General features: G+C 33.9%; 1 protein-coding gene across 3 annotated transcripts in view; it reads left to right on the top strand.

The window, feature by feature from the left end:
- Positions 1-17,189, top strand: part of LOC306882769 (AT-rich interactive domain-containing protein 4B-like) — a 74,906-nt gene that overhangs the window by 43,180 nt on the left and 14,537 nt on the right. For all 3 annotated transcript variants that reach the window (XM_079437644.1, XM_079437643.1, XM_079437645.1), the window contains exons 9-16: positions 2,184-2,263; positions 4,072-4,148; positions 5,216-5,358; positions 7,753-7,825; positions 8,017-8,111; positions 8,189-8,286; positions 9,505-9,724; positions 10,884-11,086. In XM_079437644.1, the coding sequence (XP_079293770.1) occupies positions 2,184-2,263; positions 4,072-4,148; positions 5,216-5,358; positions 7,753-7,825; positions 8,017-8,111; positions 8,189-8,286; positions 9,505-9,724; positions 10,884-11,086 (989 nt within the window). The remainder of the gene's footprint in view (positions 1-2,183; positions 2,264-4,071; positions 4,149-5,215; positions 5,359-7,752; positions 7,826-8,016; positions 8,112-8,188; positions 8,287-9,504; positions 9,725-10,883; positions 11,087-17,189) is intronic.

Raw genomic sequence — 17,189 nt, 5'->3', positions numbered from 1 at the left:
TTCTGCTGTCTGTTGTTCTGTTGTCGGCGTTTCTTTGTCTGAACACAGCACTGATCACACGCTGTGTGGTTCTGGTGTTTGGTATCGGGGCATTTGAACAAATACGAGTGCAGGAGTGCAGTTATAATCACTAATAATTATTATATAAATTGTAAATTTATCAATTGTAATAATTATGTAAAATTATATAAATAAATTGTGTATTAAAAAGTATATTTCAATATCTTTATATACTTTTTATATTGAATTCAAACGGTGCTGTATTTGAAACCTTTACAAAGCCTTATTTTGTGCACAAATATTTAATTCATTAAATTTATTTCAGTATGTTTTTTTATTTGCGTGCAATATTTAATTTGATTTCATATTGTATAAAATAAATATATATTACTAGTATTAATATATATTACTAGTTTCATATTGTATAAAATAAATATATATGACTATATTTCTAGTAAATATATATTACTAGAAACTCACTTCATTAATTGAGGCAGAAGCTCATGGAAGGAAGAAACACGTCGGGCCACTCAAACAAACAGACCAGTGTTTTAAAAACGTCATGGTATTTCCCTTTTCAGGACGTCAAACTATCAATGACTCATTAACCTGACACACCAAAAACATCGTTCTAACATCCAGAAAACGACATGCTTCACCCTTAAACCTCACGATCAGGAGAGAGTCTTGCACGTTGCTTCCTGAAGCTGCATGTATTGTGCGGCATGCTAACAGACTCTCTCTCTGACTCTGTCCCTCGTGTACATGCAGTAGTTGATGATTCACAGAGTCACGGCAAACCAGACGCTGTCTCTTTAAATATTGCTGCTAGCTCTGTGAGTTGTTGTTGTTGGCGTAAGTGTTTTGCGTCGCTCTCTGACTCCTCCTCACGGCTCTCAGCAGAATCACAGCAGTCAGAAAGAAAACAAAGCAAATGAACGGCCGTGACGTGCTCCTGGGGTTTGGTGACGCCCATCCTGCTGCTCATCTGAGGTCAAAGGTGGCTTCTGATTAAATAAAAGGCAAAGACGTAGGTGTAGCAGTCGTTTCAAAATGCTTATGTCATTTAGGCTTTATTAGAATGTGGATCTTGTCCTTATTAATGGATGCACAAGGTGCACCAAGTCTATTTTATATTATATTATTTTATTTTATTTATTTATTTTTTTTCACAACATTGCCATGGGTTCCTGCAGCCAAGAAAGACCTGAAAACGTTATGAAAATCAATAAACTTAAAAAAACAATCTTGAAATTTATACAGAAAGTTTTATTCTTAATAATGCATAGCTTTCATAATATTCATATTAAGCTCAAATGCAGTATTTATGAAATTATACTACTGGTCAAAAGTTTGGCCAAAGTTTTTAAGGCAGCATTTATTTGGTCAAAATACAGTAAATATTTTAAAATTGTAAAATATTCTTACAAGGTAACACTATTTTAGGGTCTCTTAACTAGTTGCTTATTAGCATGCATATTACTAGAATATTAGCCATTTATTAGTAGAAATTAAGCACATATTAATGCCTTATTCTACATCCCTAATCCTCCCCAACACCTAAACTAACTATTAATAAGCAGCAAATTAGGAGTTTATTGAGGGAAAAGTCGTAGTTAATAGTGAATGTGTTCCCTATTCTAAAGTGTTACAACTCCTTTTAAAATAACCTTTTTCTATTTGCATGTATTTTAAATGTCATTTATTCCTGTGATGCAGCTCTGAATTTTCATTGCTTACTTCTGAAGCATCATGTGACACTGAAGACTGAAGTAATGATTCTGAAAATTTAGCTTTGCATCACAGGAATAAAATGCTTTTTCAAGTATATTCACATAAAAAATAGTTTTTTTGAATTGTAATAATATTTCACAATATACATTTTTTAATCAAATAAATGCAGGCCGCCTTGGTGAGCAAAAGACACTTCTGTCATTAAGTAAATTGGTACAAACAACTGGAAAGGTTACTCGTTTGCATATAATAATTAATGAAATATTTTGAAGGTATAAATAGACCCGCTTGTCTAGCATTCATTTCTTCAAGCGTAAAACCTTTTTTTTTTTTTGGCAAATAGAGACAAATGACTTGGTGACTAAAACGACATCAAATAATGCTTTCTGTTCTGAAGTCTCATTGACGTGCTCATCCATCCTTTTATTTTCTCTCTTCATTTTCTGAAGGTCATCTCTCCAGACTGTCATGAAGATGTGACATTGAAGAAAGACAACGTTTTTGTTCGCTCCTTCAAAGATGGGAAATTGTGAGTAACTTTCAAATGAAGTTATTTCAGTCCGTGCTTCTACTTTTAGTGCTCCAGCTGCAGAAAATCAAGCTATGAAAGCGGCACGTGTGCTTTTATTTCACTGCATTGTGTCTGTTTATAGCTGTGATTTTACTAAACATCCATTAAATGTGGCGGAAAGAGGAAAAAAGGAGGAAAGATGCCACCGCTGGGCTTCATGTAATGAAGCAGCCGCTGATATGTCTGCAGGGACAGTCGAAGAATATTGTAGTTAAACGCCGTCTGAGATGAACCGTCTGAAACCAATTTATACTGCCGCTGCCGAAGGTATTCAAGCATTATGCTGAGAAATGTCTGCTCATTGAGGTATTTGTTAAACCTGTGAGAACTGCCAGGAGCTTCTGATGATTCAATAACTAGACTTATCATTTATAATGTTGTGCTTGTATTGATTGACGATAGACTCTAAATTGCTTGGATGCTGGTAATCAGTTGCTAAGGTGATCTGATTGGGGTTGCTAGGGTGGTTACTAGGTGGTTGCTTAGTCCCTAATATGTCATTTATTATGTCATTTTACAATTTTGGTGAATTAACAAACAGATTTTTTTGCTTTTGAAGTCTGTTTTGCTCACCAAGGCTGCTTTATTTGATTACAAATACAGTAAAATCAGTAATTGCACTTTAAAATAGCTGTTTTCTAAGTCAATATATTTTAAAATATAATTGATTGCTGTGATCTGCAGCTGTATTTTCAGCATCATTACTCCAGTCTTCAGTGTCACATGATCCTGCAGAAATCATTCTAAGATGCTGATTTGCTGCTCAAGAAACGTATCTGATTATTATCAATGTTGGAAACAGTTGTGCTGCCCAATAAATTTGTGGAAATCATGATACATTTCATTTTCAGCATTCTTTGATGAATAGAAAGTTCAAAAGGGCAGCATTTATTTGAAACCGAAATCTCTTGTAACGTTTATAAATGTCACTTCAGATCAATTTAATGCATCCTTGCTGAATAAAAGTATTGTTTTCTATAAAACTCTTCTGAACTGCAGTGCATATAAGTATTATTTAGCAATGAAAGGCTTGTGAGTGTCACAGGTTAGCTGTAGTATCTGTACATCTTCACTGCTCCCTCTAGTGTCCGCCTCGGCATTGTCATGACTTTACTGGCCCATGTAGATTTATAAATATTCATGAACAAAGACATGTCTGCTAGCTAATAATGACCTCTTAATTCCCTCAATAAAGCAGCTGCTGAAGGTGTGTGGACACTTCAGGACGTCTGTGACTTCATACATCCACTAAAAACCACCAAAACAGCAGCTGATTCAGAGTTTGAGCACACATACAGAAATAAAAAACATCTCGATATTTCAACTATGATTTTTAGGTTTCCAAATACTTTTAAGGGCATGATAGATAGATTTACTGTATGTTCTTATTCGGTTGCCAGGGTGTGAGACTTACTGATTGGTTGCTTTTCCAAATAAAAAGAGCCACATTTCATATCTGGTGCTGAGAAATGGCCCGTTTCTTAATTACATTACTGCTGTATTCCCTGGATAAAGGTTTTGTTATTAAATTTGGTGCTTTTTTTAAGAAGCTGTGTGATGATGCTGATTTGGTGGATGTCTGGAATAAATTCTTGAAGTAGTACATTAATGTTGTTGCAAACAATTAAACACAATAAAAGCTTTAATCGATACTCGGTGACAAGCGTAATGGTTTTTGCAGTCAGAATGCTGATCTGTACAGCAGTGTGTTGAATTATGATCAGTAACTGAAATCACTGCTAACAGTGTTGTATTTTATCTTATAGTTACACCGTTTTGCGGAAAGACATTCGAGAGCTGGATGAAGAGAAAGCTCCTAAAGCGGACGCAGGACTCAAACCAGGTGAGAACAAGTGTGACGTGCGGATCAGTATATATTCATTTAGTTATCATCATTAAATAAAAACTAAAACCATAAAACATTTTCATTGGAATAAAATAAACATTTAGTGAAATAAAATATATAAAAATAAATAAATATATACAAATATTTAATTTTATATTTTATTAAATATTTTATAATATTTATAAATATATATATATATATATATATATATATATATATATATATATATATATATATATATATATATATATATATATATATATTTTTTTTTTTTTTTTTTTTCAGTATATATATATATATATATATATATGTGTATATATATATGTATGTATATATATTAATTTAAAAACTATAGATATACTTAATAAAATAAAATAAAAATTATAACAAAATTATCAAAATTTCAAGCAAAGTTCAAATAAAAACACAAAATACAAAAATCTAATCTAATTCAAAATATTAATTAATTAAGTTTTTTTTATTATTATTATTTGAAATGTTTGTAAACATTTAATTTTCCCCCTGAATGTAATAATAAAATGTGACTTATGCACCAATGCAACTTCTCTATTTTACTCTCAACAATGCAGTTTTGACCCGATGTACACAATATGCATATTCTGCCATAGACATAATATATATTTTTTCTATATACGAAATCAACATCATTAAATCAATTTTTTTTATGTTATCGAATTTGACTGTCATTTGCAAAGCTTCATTGGATTGTAGTTCTTTCCCCCATTAAAGCTGTGAAGTACAGTCTTGTATCTTTCTTTCTGTCCGATTTTCAAATACTTTTTTTGCTTTAATCAAAGTTTGTAATATTATATTTCACCTTGTAGCTGCTAAGCTTGGTTCATGGCTTATAACTCTTTAACAAAGACTTTTTTATTAAATACCTATGGGGAGAAAGAATATGAAAAATACTTCCTAAACAAAGGCCTCTGAAAAAGTGGTGTGCCGGAAAGTTGAAAGTGGAAAAAAATGACAGACCAAACAAGGGATTTCCAGTCACATGCAGCTCATTCTAATCTCATTCTTGCTGTGTGTGTGTTTCACAGCGTTAGATGCAGCGCGGGATTTCCAGCGTAACGGCACTGTGCCCAGCACGTGGAGGACAGAGGTGAAGGATGAAAGCTCCAGCAGTGAGGAAGATGATGAGGAGGAGGAGCAAGAGGAAGAGGCCAGCAGCGAGGAGGCAGAGGTGACAGCAGTGTTTATAATCATAAAAACAGTTGCGAGATGTGAGGGGAAAATTATTTTGAGATAAAAATGACCTTTTTAGTTTTTTATTTGGTGGCACAAAAAACCCCCAATGAAGTCTTTCCACTTAATTGTAAGACATAAACTTGAAATTACCTTTTTTATTTTACATTTCATGGTTAAAAAAGTCAGAATTAAAAAAAAAAAAAAAAAAAAGAATTGCGAGATGAAAAAGTTGCTGTAAAATTTCTTTTTTTTTTATTCTGCGGTGGAAAAAAAAAAAAGAATTCTGAGGGGGGGAAAGTCAAAATTGCATGGTAAAATTAAATTTTTTTTTTTTTTTATATATATTTTACAATTTGTGGCAGAAAGAAAAACTGAATTTCAAGATATAGACTCATAAAAAATTTAATTGCAAGATGTAAACCTGCAATTGCAGAAAAGTCAAAATTGTGAGATACAAAATCAGGAACTTTGAGATTTAAAAAGTTACAATTATCTAAAGTAGCTAGTTTAAAAAAGCCCAGAATGAATTCTGAGAAGAAAAGTCAGAATTGTGACACATAAACTGAAAATAGCGAGAACAAAGTTAGAACTCTGAGGGGGAAAAGTGAAAAGAATTTTGAGATAAAAAGTAAAAATTACCTTTTTTTTTTTTTTGTGGCAGAAACAAAATAAATAAATTAAACCGTCCGAATCGCAAGATATAAACTGGAAATTCCTTTTTTTTTTGCCAGAATTTTTTTTGAATTCGCAATTCTGAGGGGGAAAAAAATCAGAATTGTTAGATAAGATTTATATTTCTTTATTCTGTGGTGTGAAATCTGATTGAATGGGGAATCTGCTGAAGTGTAGCACTAATGTTTATGTTCATGTGAGCTGATATAGTGGTGCTTTCACTCTTACAGCACGTCCTCCTGTCATCAGCCATTTGTTTAGCCTGATTTATTGACCACGGAATATCACCTTTAGAGTTGAAGTGGCGTATTTAGTGATCGATGAACAGCTTGTGCGTGTGATGACAGGTTTCGCTGTTACTCAGACTTGTGTTAAACTGTGCCGCAGCTGACGTGTGTGCAGTCATAGTTACATAAACTAGATTACAGAGGAAAAACACATCACAGCCAGACAGTTTTCATAAGAGTGTTTTAATAAGCTATTTTCTCCAACAATTAGCAACCAAACATTACATGCAGGGGCGCCTTAAGGTAACCAGAGGCCCCTGGGCTACAGCATTATGGTAGGCCCGCCTACCCTAGAAAATCCTTTTTTTATTTGTTTATTTTTTATTTTTTTTAAGCTTCCTGACAATTATTAGTAAAATAAAAAAAAATTCCGTTAATATGCCATTTAACATTCACAACACTGGTTCTGCGTAAAATGTGAATATGCAAATTCACTGTTTGCCACAAGGTGGCGCTTATGGAACATCAGAATTATAGCGGTTACATAAAGTAAGTACGTATGTTATTACAGGCATTATACAGAGGTTATAAGAAAAGAAAATGCCATCAAAATATTCCTGGCTGAAATGTGAGTTTACAGGTATGATTTAAACACCATAAATCACATAAAATAGTCATTATTCATCATCAGTAGATTGAAAAGCACGTTGCATGTTGGCATAAATGTGGACTGTTTGGTGATTGCTAACTGCATTTTTATTTTGAAACATGCCGTGCTCACGTTTAATTAATTAAATCACATCCGTATAAAGTGATAATGTAGTGCTACTACAACCAGGGCGTAGCTGAAAATGAGTGCCCTCGTTTGAGCCCTCGCTCGCCATTGTATGTTTGCGTTGAGCATCAGAATACTTAGTTAAACCCTGTTATTTATCCCTGTTTTCAACCCAGTTATTTTGATTGGGGTGTTTTTGTTTTGTTAGTATTTTTAATTTTTTTTGGGTCAATTTCTGTTATATATTGCTGTTTTGGGTCAGTATTTTATATATATATAGTATAGTATATAGTAATCAGGAATGTTTCTTGAGCAGTAAATCAGTATATTAGAATGATTTCTGAAGATCATGTGACTCTGAAGACTGGAGTAATGATGCTGAAAATACAGCTTTGATCCACAGCAATAAATTACATCTTGCAATATTTTCACTTAGAAAACAGCTATTTTAAATTGTAAAAATGTCACAATTTATACTCTATTTTTGATCAAATAAATGCAGCCTTGTTGAGCAGAAGAGATTTCCGTCAAACACATTAAATCTTACCGATCCCAAACTTTTGAACGGTAGTGTATATTTTTCCCCAAAGATATTGTCCCCTTAAATAGCTTCAGTGTAGTTAACTACTATTGGTTAGTAGCTTGTAGTGTAGCTAACTAGTTATTTTAAAGGCACCTTTGAAAGACTCTCTGCGTTTGTGTTTCCTTTATGCAGGAGGAAGTAGAGCCGTTCCCAGAAGAGAAGGACAACTTCCTGCAGCAGCTTTACAAATTTATGGAGGATAGAGGTGAGCAGTGTTATTTAGTATTATTGTTTTATACTCTTGCAGTATTTATTTTTTTAGTTAACAATAACAGACTCTAGAGGGGAAAGGAGTGCTTGATGATATGCATATCTTGAATGCAACACAAGTCACTTTATATAAAGCATCTGCCGAATGCATTAATGTTTAAGAGCTTTCTTTACTGATCTGCTCAGGAACTCCTATCAATAAGCGACCGGTGCTGGGCTACAAGAATCTGAATCTTTTCAAACTCTACAGGCTGGTGCATAAGCTCGGAGGATTTGACAACGTGAGTTTTATTTTATTTGACACAGTCTGCTGCTCCGTCTGCGTTAGCTTTGACTCGTGTTCCTCCCTGTGTTTCAGATCGAGAGCGGATCTGTCTGGAAGCAGGTGTATCAGGATCTGGGCATCCCCGTGCTCAACTCTGCAGCCGGTTACAACGTCAAATGTGCCTACAGAAAGTAGGTACATCCTTCATTAGCCCCTGATGACAGTGAGAGCAAACCGTGAGCTGTTCATTGTAAAACGTTTGAGAAGAACAAGCACTGAATGCACCTGTTCTGTCTCTTAGCTCAGAACCATTGCAAAATGTGGCACACGTCTTCTATCTAGGGTTATTATTGTTGTTTACTACAACTATTAAAACAGTTTTGTTTATTGAGCTAAAGCTTAAATAAAATAAACTATAATTATTAAATGATACACGAGCACAAAGCTCCATTTTGCAAACAGTTGAGTGCAAAAGCCTTTAAAGTATACTCCTTTATCAGCCTATGTGAGAGACTCGTTCAGAATCAGCACACGGTCACTGTTTAGTGGGCTTTGTTTTCAAGCATGCAACTCATAGCATTCGCTGTTCTTCTGCTGGCGGTTATCAAACAGCGTTGCATTACTGCAGGTGCCCTCTTCTGGATTGGGGGTAAATTCCTTGTATTCGTCGTAAGGCCTCATGCACCGAACAGAGATGTTCGGTACGAATACATGTACCGTGCCACGCCTACCAAATAGACATATAAAAAAATAAAAATAAAAATGCAATTTAAAAAGTATAAAAAAAAATAATAAATAATATCTATATTAGATTATCAGTTATTTGCCAAGGTAACATATATAATTTTCATTTAGATTAAGCTGAAGCACTAATTACAAACTGGACATAAAATTAAAACTAAAGCTGATTATAATAAAAATTATAAAAATAAAATGCAAAATATTAAAACATATATATATAAAATATAAAATTAAAAATTAAAAAATGAATTAAACCTACATAATAGCATGTAAAAAAAATAACACTAATAATTAAATTGAGAAAAGTGCAAAAGTCAATTACTAAATGTAACAAATTAAACTTGAAATTATTAAACTATAAAAACCATTTCAAAACATTAATAAAAACTGCAATAGTTAATAACGCTGCCCCGCTCAAAGCCTATAGCACCATCAGCATTTCAAAGTTTCATGCTCATTTTAGCTTTTTTTTTTTTTTTTTTTTACTAAATTGCTCAATTTGGATCATCTGGATCATAATCAGATCATCTGAAGACCTTTCTGGTCAATTTATTATTGATATACCTGGCTAAAGGTGTAGTGATGATAAGTTGAGCATAGTTTTACCATCTGATACCATGGAGCAGCATCATGTGATGTGGTAATCTGTGTTGTTGAACCTCCTGCAGGTATCTGTATGGCTTTGAGGACTATTGCTCCTCCACGGGAATCACCTTCCGCATGGATCTGCCGTATAAGACGGCCGAGAAGACGAGCTCAAAGAGCGAGGTAAACGCTGAGGAAACGGCCAGCGGCGGAAACACTGTCTCTGTAAGCTCATCCAGCGCAGGAGAAGAACAGAAAGCCCTCAAAGAATCAGAGACCTCCAGCACGCAGCATGTGCTCAAGGTACTGAAGCATCGTCTCTGTGTGTCTGATACGGCAAACTAAACACACCTCTCATGCCGCGTCTGTGCTGCATGCATTGAATACGTTATCTACTACATCTTCAGTTATACTTCACATATTTTCAGATAATTTCCAAACAGGTGTAGAATTAAATTTTTTATTTTATAAATATGTGATTAATATAAGATCACATTTATTTATATATATATATATATATATAAAATTATACAAATTTTATTTTACAAATTTAATATTTTACAAATATATATATATTTTATATTTATATTCCGTTTATACAAAAATGTATGAATAGAGAATAATTTATATTGAAATTGATTTATAAAGCTGGACTAAAATATGAATTTATTCTTATAGATATTATACTTCATTATTTAAAAAAAAAAACAATTCAGATACCTCTCACTAATTTAAATAGCAGGCAGCATTACTGGAAGTATTTACATGTAATTACATAAAAATTATAATATATTTTTTATTTTTTTATTTATTTCTTTTACTTTTTGTATTGTATTTTCATTTTATATAAATGTGTGTATATGTATCTGTTTATGTGTGTGTATGTATATATATGTATATATTGTATGTGTATGTGTATATATATATATATATATATATATATATATATATATATATATATATATATATATATATATATATATATATATATATATATATATATATATATATATATTTAACTTTTTAGTGTATTGACTATGCAGCTTGACAAAATGTGCTTAGTGTTCATTTAATGTGATCAGTAGCTGTTTTTATTAATGTGATCAGTAACAGTATTTCTGTTTTGATCATTTGATAATTTACAGTGTGACAGCTTTATCATGTAACTAAGTATTTTTTCACAGTTACAAAGCTGCTGTAAGCAGTATACACTACATACTGTGCAGTAAGCAGTACACTACTATTGCATTTGAAGCACAGCCAGTATCTTCAGCTGTTTATTTAGTCTCTCAACAGGATTGTCTGACCTCATGTATATTTATAAGTCATGCTTTTTTCCCGACACAAGCTGCTGAAACAAAAAAAGATGCACAAATGTAGCTACGGCAGAGTTTAATTAGGGTCAAATAATATTAATTTCAAGAACATATGGGTGAGAATGTGACATGTTATTTGATCTCAGGAGGAGAACGCAGAATCCACAGCACCGTGTGAAGATAAAGCGGACATCAGCAGCGTAAATGAGGAGGACGATAACCACGCTGATGAAGAGGAGAACGATACGAAAGAGGAGACCAAAGAGTACATTCCGACAGCGCAGAGTCCCGTCACTGAGAGCGGGAAGGAGGAACCATGTGAGGAACCTGACAACAAAGATCTGTCAGGGTAGGTGCAGCCTAAACCCTCCTCACTTCCTGTCTGAGCTTCAGTGCTTCCTGTCTGAGCATCAGTGCATGTGGATCTCTGAAGTAGGGCTGTCAAAAAAATTATTGAATTTCGAATATTCGTCAAATTTAAAATAAAAATCCACATTCAAATGCAAAGCCATCTGCAACATATGCATGTATGTTCACAGTCCCGTGTCAATGTAAGAGTCCTTTTCATAATAAAAGTCTCTAGTCACAGAGCCATTATGGTTTATAAACATTAATTTAAACATGCACTCTTTTCAAAGACAATCGTGTTATTTTATTACGAAACGTGCATTAAACCCCTTTCACACTGCACGTTGATCCTGGAAAATTGCCGTAAAATTGCCGGAGTGCCCTCTGTGTGAACGCAAACACATCCCGGGATTAAGTCCGGGATCGATCCCGGGTTGGGAACCTAGTAACATTGCCGGGTTCAGTCCCGGAACAAGATCTGTGTGAACAAGAACCAGAACGTGCGTTATCATGCAACTTTTTTTACCAGGTGTTTTGAAGGCAGATCAATGTTTCCGACGAAAAAACATATGTGCAAACTGTAATGAGGCAGCGATCAGGGAGTTCCTCACTGTCTGCACTGAAGCGAATATAATTCGAATATTGATAATATTTAGTTTTTCAGCCATTTTGCCAGCCCTACTCTGTAGGAGATCATCATGGGAGAGAGAGAGAAACAGAGACAAAAATGAGATCAGTGCAAGACAGGTGAAGAGTGAGAGATTTTCAACCCAGGCTCATTTGAAATACATTTCTGCAGCACCGTTATTATGTACCCTACTGCACGTTTCTCGGCTCTAAAACCCGGGTTCAATACGTGACCCTGGCTGTGTTTGTATTACGTTGCTTCAGGTATGTATTGCGGTGGTTCATCATTCAAGTATCCGGGGAGTATTGCTAAAAGTTAATGCTGTATCGTGTTTGAAACACCAAACCCAACCCTAAACCTACCTGATAGTTTTATAACAAATCTGTGGACCTGCAAATCACACTTTGTGTGAAAAGGAATAAAAGTTATGGGAGTTTTACTGCCTCTAGTGTTCATTCCAACTGGAAACTGCAGCAATTCATACGTATAAGTACGTTTTTTTGAGTTTTGCAGAAATGTTGGTAGAGGCATGTATTTCCAATGAGCCTATGTTGGAGATTTTGGTAGTGCAGAAAAAATAGATGAGAGGAAAAAGAGGGACGAAGACTCAAGTCACCTTTATTTCTATAACGCTTTTAAACAATGCATATCGTTTCGAAGTGGCTTCTCTGAAATAAACAGTGATGCAAACTACTTCAAATATGAGACAAATTCAGATTCTGCTGTAAAGAAGCTCTAAAAACAATATTCAGTTCAATAGCTTTAAAGTTCATGAATTATGAAACAAGTTCAATTTAGCTATAAGCAGCTTTGAAGACAAAACTAAGGAAGATTGAGTGAGAGAAGTACAAAAAAGTGAGACGTTGTTCAGGCAGTATTTTTGCTATGTGTGACTCAAAGTTGTTGATAGGGATGGAAAGATTATGTTGATCGATCATAAAAGCACTTAAAAATTGTGTGACCTCAGTTTTTTTGAAAATATTTCACTGATTTTATTGGTGGATGTTCTCTGGCTTGAGCGGACGGATGAGACGTTGAAGCCAAGCATGACGGTCTTTATGAAACTGCATGTTGGCTGAAGCATTTGCTCTTTTTAGCTTGCTTTCTCTCTCTACCCCTTTATTTTATTCAATGGCAGGTTGTTTTACCTTAAATGCATCAACTGAAAAAAACTTCAGTTCTTATTTTCCATTGCGGTGGATATTTTTCATCTGTCTGTTTGAAATTGTTATTTAAATGATCTGTATCATGTGACTCAATTCCTGTGAAGTTTCTGTAACTTTTGTTATAGAATATAACATATTACAGCCACTATATCACAGCCAGCTTGTGATAGAATAAAGACAGTAATTCAATTTCATTAATTTCATTAATTTCTTTACGATAAGATTCAAAACCGGGTAGACAAAGCTTTTACAAGTTTCATAAAGAAGCTCACCAAGGCTGCGTACATGTGATCAAAAATACAGTAAAAATTCTGAAATATTTTTACAATAAAAAAAACTGTTTTGTGATTTAATGTATTTTAAAATAGTAATTTATTTCTGTGATCAAAGCTGAATTTTCAGCATCATTACTCCAGTCTTCAGTGTCACATGATCCTTCAGAAATCATTCTAATATACTGATTTGCTATTCAAAGATTTCTGATTAAAATATTAATAATTTCAGATTATTATCAATGTTAAAAACAGTTGTGCTGCACAATATTGTTGTGGAAACCATGATACATTTTCTTTTTCAGGGTTCTTTGATGAATAGAAAGTTTTTATAACATTATAAATGCCTTTACTGTCACTTTAATGCATCCTTGATGAATAAAAGTATTAATTTCTTAGAAAACTCAAATTTGTTGTAACTGACTACATTTCTCCAAAAGTCAGTAGAACCAGAGGTTGAATCTGAAATATTCCGGTTTTTGTGTTCACTGTTTTCTAGTCAAATCTGGGATTTGGGTGTTTTAGGTTTTGTTTTTCACGATTCAGGTGTGACTTTGAAGCGATGGACTGACTAGTTGAGCTCTACCACTGCTGCCCTTCACTGTTTAAAGTGTTTCCTGGCGCTTTCTGCTCTCTCATATCATGCCTTTAGTGTTCTGCTGTGATGTTGTGAGATGTTCTGTGGATGAAAACTGACCCTGATGCTGAGATCATGTGGAGATTTGTTGGGAATCGAGAAGCTGTTCTATTCTCCAAAAGAAACACTCTTAAAACTAAAGGTTCCAAAGGGGATTTCTGCTTCCCCAAAGAACCTTCCAGTGAATTCTTAAAGGAACCTTTTTTCTTAGTGTGAAGAACATTTTAATAATCTTTGAACACTTTCAAAGTTTTTCATGGAACCATCGATGCCAATAAAGAGCTTTTATTTTTAAGAGTGTAATGGAATAGACTAGTGTTCTATTATTGTCTCATAAATGGTTCTTCATCTTATAAGCTATAGAATTGATTTGGTTTAATGGCTTGCTCACTTTACTCACTTGCAGGTGTTTAGTCACGATGAACTCTGAACTAAATCAACAGTACTAACAGAATCATGAAATCATTAAAGGAATAGTTCACTCAAAAATTTAAATGTACAGAAAATGTGCTCGCCCTCAGACCATCCAAGATGTAGATGAGTTTGTTTCTTCATCAAATTTGGAGAAATGTTGCATTACATCAGTGTCTCAGCAATGGATGCTCTGCAGTGAATGGGTACCGTCAGAATGAGAGTCCAAACAGCTGATAAAAACATCACAATAATCCACACCACTCCAGTCCATCAGTTAACATCTGGAGAAGACAAAAGTTTAAACTAATCCATCAAGAGGTTTTTAACTTCAAACCATTGCTTCTGTCCAAAAACGAGTCCATAATCTATAATAATGCTTCCTCCAGTGAAAAAGTCCATCTCCTGTTGTCTCTCACATCAAAATCCACTCACATATTAGTTTAGAGCTGTTTTGGCTTGTAAACGGTGCTTGATCTGTGCAGATTTCACTCCTGATTCAGACCAGAACACTTTTACACTGGAGAAGTCAAGTCAAGTCTGCTTTGTCAATTCTTCCACATGTACGGCGCATACATACAGAGAATTGAACTCTCAGACCCTTGGTGCATACAGTTAACATTTAAGACACTGACAGTAGACGTTCAAATACAGATAAATACAGTTTAAACATATGTACATACAACTATACAGATATACAAATGATGAGATAGATAAAGTGGCGTAAGGCACATGGAGTGCAAACCAGTTAAATAAAACAAAACTGTGCAGATATATGTGTAGTGCACGAAGAGCTTATCAGTCTGTTAAAGTGAAGAAGCTTGATTGTGGAGTTTAGTTAAAAACACATTAATGATGGATTTATTTCTCACAAACGCAGCTTTGGTCTTCTCAAGATGTTAACTGATGGACTGGAGTGGTGTGGATTACTTTTTATCAGCTGTTTGGACTCTCATTCTGACGGCACCCATTCACTGCAGAGCATCCATTGCTGAGCAAGTGATGTAATGCAACATTTCTCCAAACCTGATGAAGAAACAAACTCATCTACATCTTGGATGGCCTGAGGGCGAGCACATTTTCTGTACATTTTCATTTTTGAGTGAAGTACTACTTTAAGAAACCAGAACCAAAATGGAATCACAACCATTAAATGTCTAACGATTCCCTCCTCTACTGCTGGTCTTTAGTTCATAAATAAAATCTGGTTGCATTGACTCGACTTGAATGCCTTTTGAGATTAAACTTGCCTTACTAATCCAGTCTTCTTGAGTTAGCTGGTCTTCGTAGATGCTTTTCACCACCGTCTCAAAGATCATCCTACAGTGGTGGTTTTCCAATGATGCTTCCCCCCTCCATTTTCTGTATTGTTTTGCTCAGAGTGAATCAAATAACTATGGATTGGAACCAGGGTCCTGCCTAGTCCCAGCTCAGTTGTTGCATCTCTAGTTGAGTTGTCTGCTGCTAACTAACCAGGGTTGTCTCTCGGTAGTGCTATCCACACTATGTAGTCATTACACACAGCGGAGCGGTAGGATTCAGTGTGCTAACTGTCTAACGTGGCTTCCTTTCTGCTCTCTAATGTGTTTGTGATTTGCCCCTTGCTGAGCTTCGCTGTGCCTCTCGCAGCACTCTGACCCTTTCCCTGTCACACGCGCACATCCTGAACTCAAGTTCAAAGTCACATTTGAAATATCTTTAAGGTTAGAAACCTCATTTACTCACCCTCATGTTGGTCCAAAGCCATTTGACTGACTTTCTTCTGTGGGACACTAAAGGAGACGTTTAGCAGAATGTTCATGCTGCTTGTTCATATAGTGACCGCAGGCTGTCAAGCTCCAAAAAACACCATAAAGGTCAATTTAAGGTCTTTATGATTATTGAAGACTTCTGTACAGTGTTTGGCTGGTTAGCATGAATAGTTAGTCCCTTCTAGTAGATGCTGTAACTACACCAAATGCATCTTTCTCCAGTTAAAAGTGGCTGTGCACTTTTTGCAAGCAGCATATTAATTGATAATATCTCATGATATTATTGTAGATGTTTCACCAGTCTCCAGTTATTCATCAGTTAATTTTTTTTTTATATTATGCATATTTGCAACAATAAATCAACACACAAGTAGGTAATAGTGAAACATCTGTATATTTTGTATATTTAAAAAATGTAGATGTGTCACTTGTGTACAATTATTTATTAATTGTAAAAAAAAAAAAATAATATTTTTTTTTAAATTATATAATACATTAAATAACTGGATACTATATGTAGATTATGTACTATAAGATGTTTAACTAGTATACAAATATTTACTTAGTTGGGGACACTTCATTTCCAGCGATATCGTCGACCTGATTGCAAAGACACTATTTAAACTGAATTGAGCTGGATGATGACATCACTGAATTCAATAATGAAATGCCTTTAACAGTTTGTGCAGTTGCTTTGACACAATTTACATTGTTAAAAGCGTTAAATAAATAAAGGTGACTTGACTTAAGTAGTTAATAATAATAATAATAATAATAATAATAATAAAAATAATTTGTATTTTTTATATTTTTTATTTTTATAAATAATAATAATATTTTATACATTTTAATATGCAGTGGTGGACAAAATGGTTAGAACACTATTTTCAGCAGCTAAAAATGGTTTTAAGTCAGTTATTTCTATCTTTTACTGTAGTGTGTCAGTAGGAAATATCACTAATAATAATAATACTGATATTTCCTACTGACACACTACAGCAAAAGATAGAAATACCTGATTTAAAACCAAGTTTTAACTGCTGAAAGTACTAGTGAAAGTACTCTAAACATTTTGGCCACCACTGTATTAATATTAATTGTATTAATAATATTTAATTGTCAGTAATAATATTTTATAATATATTTGTATAATACTTTTTATATGTAATAAATTAATAAATATATTTCAGTAATATCAAAGTATTTATTTATTTTGTTTCTTTTTTTTATCTTACTCTT

Source organism: Barbus barbus, assembly GCF_936440315.1.
Source record: "Barbus barbus genome assembly, chromosome: 16".
Taxonomy (NCBI): domain Eukaryota; kingdom Metazoa; phylum Chordata; class Actinopteri; order Cypriniformes; family Cyprinidae; genus Barbus; species Barbus barbus.
Note: the sequence above shows the minus strand (reverse complement) of the source record. Positions and strands in the feature narration are given on the sequence as shown.